The sequence below is a fragment of the Sus scrofa genome, chromosome 10 (genome assembly GCF_054392235.1).
Source record: "Sus scrofa isolate SSC_HxYL_T2T_F1_AM1 chromosome 10, Sscrofa_HxYL_maternal_Yorkshire_Landrace_v2.0, whole genome shotgun sequence".
Taxonomy (NCBI): Eukaryota; Metazoa; Chordata; class Mammalia; order Artiodactyla; family Suidae; genus Sus; species Sus scrofa.
The window spans coordinates 36,497,775-36,499,255 of NC_139392.1; the positions used below are offsets into that span (position 1 = coordinate 36,497,775).

The 1,481-nt window shown below is 39.3% G+C and overlaps 1 protein-coding gene across 1 annotated transcript; it reads left to right on the forward strand.

Moving 5' to 3' along the window:
• Window positions 1–288: 288 nt before the first annotated feature.
• On the forward strand, window positions 289–1,227 carry LOC110258770 (olfactory receptor 5M5-like). Its single transcript, XM_021082025.2, has one exon. The coding sequence runs from the start codon at window positions 289–291 to the stop codon at window positions 1,225–1,227; it is 939 nt and encodes a 312-aa protein (XP_020937684.2).
• Window positions 1,228–1,481: the final 254 nt, after the last annotated feature.

Sequence of the window (1,481 nt, forward strand, 5' to 3'; positions counted from 1 at the left end):
GACTGTAAGTGAAGAATTTATGATAATGATTTTGCAGAAAGGATAAATGCTTTTCAAATATGAAAAGATTTGCAGAAAGCAGTTAAAATATGACTGCTTGTACATAAAGGAGTTCTATACTAAGGTACTGAAAACATCAATTGCATGCTATTTCTTTATGCCACATGTATTTGCAGGTTTGAGAGGAGTGTGCATCGGATGACATGATGTGGGTAATGGAAAAAATGACAAAAGACAAATGCATGTTTATTTCCTTTCCTTTAGACCTCATTTGAAGCTAAGCAAACAATGTTAAAGGACAACTACACAGCGGTGACTGAGTTTATTCTTCTGGGATTGACAGATCGAGCTGAGTGGCAGCCTGTCATTTTTGTGGTATTCCTAGTGGTATACCTTATTACAGTAATTGGCAATGCCAGTATGATTTTGTTAATCCAAAGTGACTCAAAACTTCACACTCCAATGTACTTCTTCCTCAGCCATCTATCCTTTGTAGATCTCTGTTACACCACCACTGTCACTCCTCAGATGCTTGTTAATCTCTTATCTAAGAGAAAAACCATTTCCTTTCTTGGCTGTGTTATCCAATTTCACTTTTTCATTGCCCTAGTGATCACAGATTATTATGTGCTCGCAGTGATGGCTTTTGACCGTTACATGGCCATCTGCAAACCCTTGCTCTATGGGAGCAAAATGTCCCAAAGTGTCTGCTTCTCTCTTGTTGCTGCTCCTTATATTTATGGCTTTGTAAATGGCCTAGCACAGACCGTCCTCTTGCTCCACCTCTCCTTCTGTGGACCTAATGAAATCAACCACTTTTACTGTGCTGATCCACCTCTTTTAGTCCTGGCCTGCTCAGATACTTATGTCAAAGAGACCGCCATGTTTGTGGTGGCTGGTTTCAACCTCACTTGTTCTCTCACCATCATCCTCATCTCCTACATTTTTATTTTCACAGCAATTCTACGTATCCGCTCTGCTGAGGGGAGGCACAAGGCTTTTTCCACCTGTGGGTCCCATTTGACAGCTGTCACTATTTTTTATGGGACACTGTTCTTCATGCATCTGAGGCCTCCTTCAGAGGCATCTGTAGAACAAGGCAAAATTGTAGCTGTTTTCTATATCTTTGTGAGTCCCATGTTAAACCCTCTGATCTATAGCCTTCGGAACAAAGACGTTAAAAGGGCAGTAAGGAAAGTCGTTCAAAAGAAATTGTTTGTCAAATAGGGTAGACATTTTAATCACAGAGGTATGTTATTTATGCGTATTCCCTGACCAATTTCTGAGAATTTTACAAATCGCTTTTTTTCAATGGGTAATATTTTGTCTTTATGAGACCTGGAAGAGTGTCCGATCACTAGCTTGGTTTTCCTCAGTGTATTTAAATGAAATACCACATAGAAATCCAAGACAAAGCCAGAAAACATTATTGCTCCATAAAATCAGTAAATGACAGGTAATTTTATCTACAGTACTCTTGT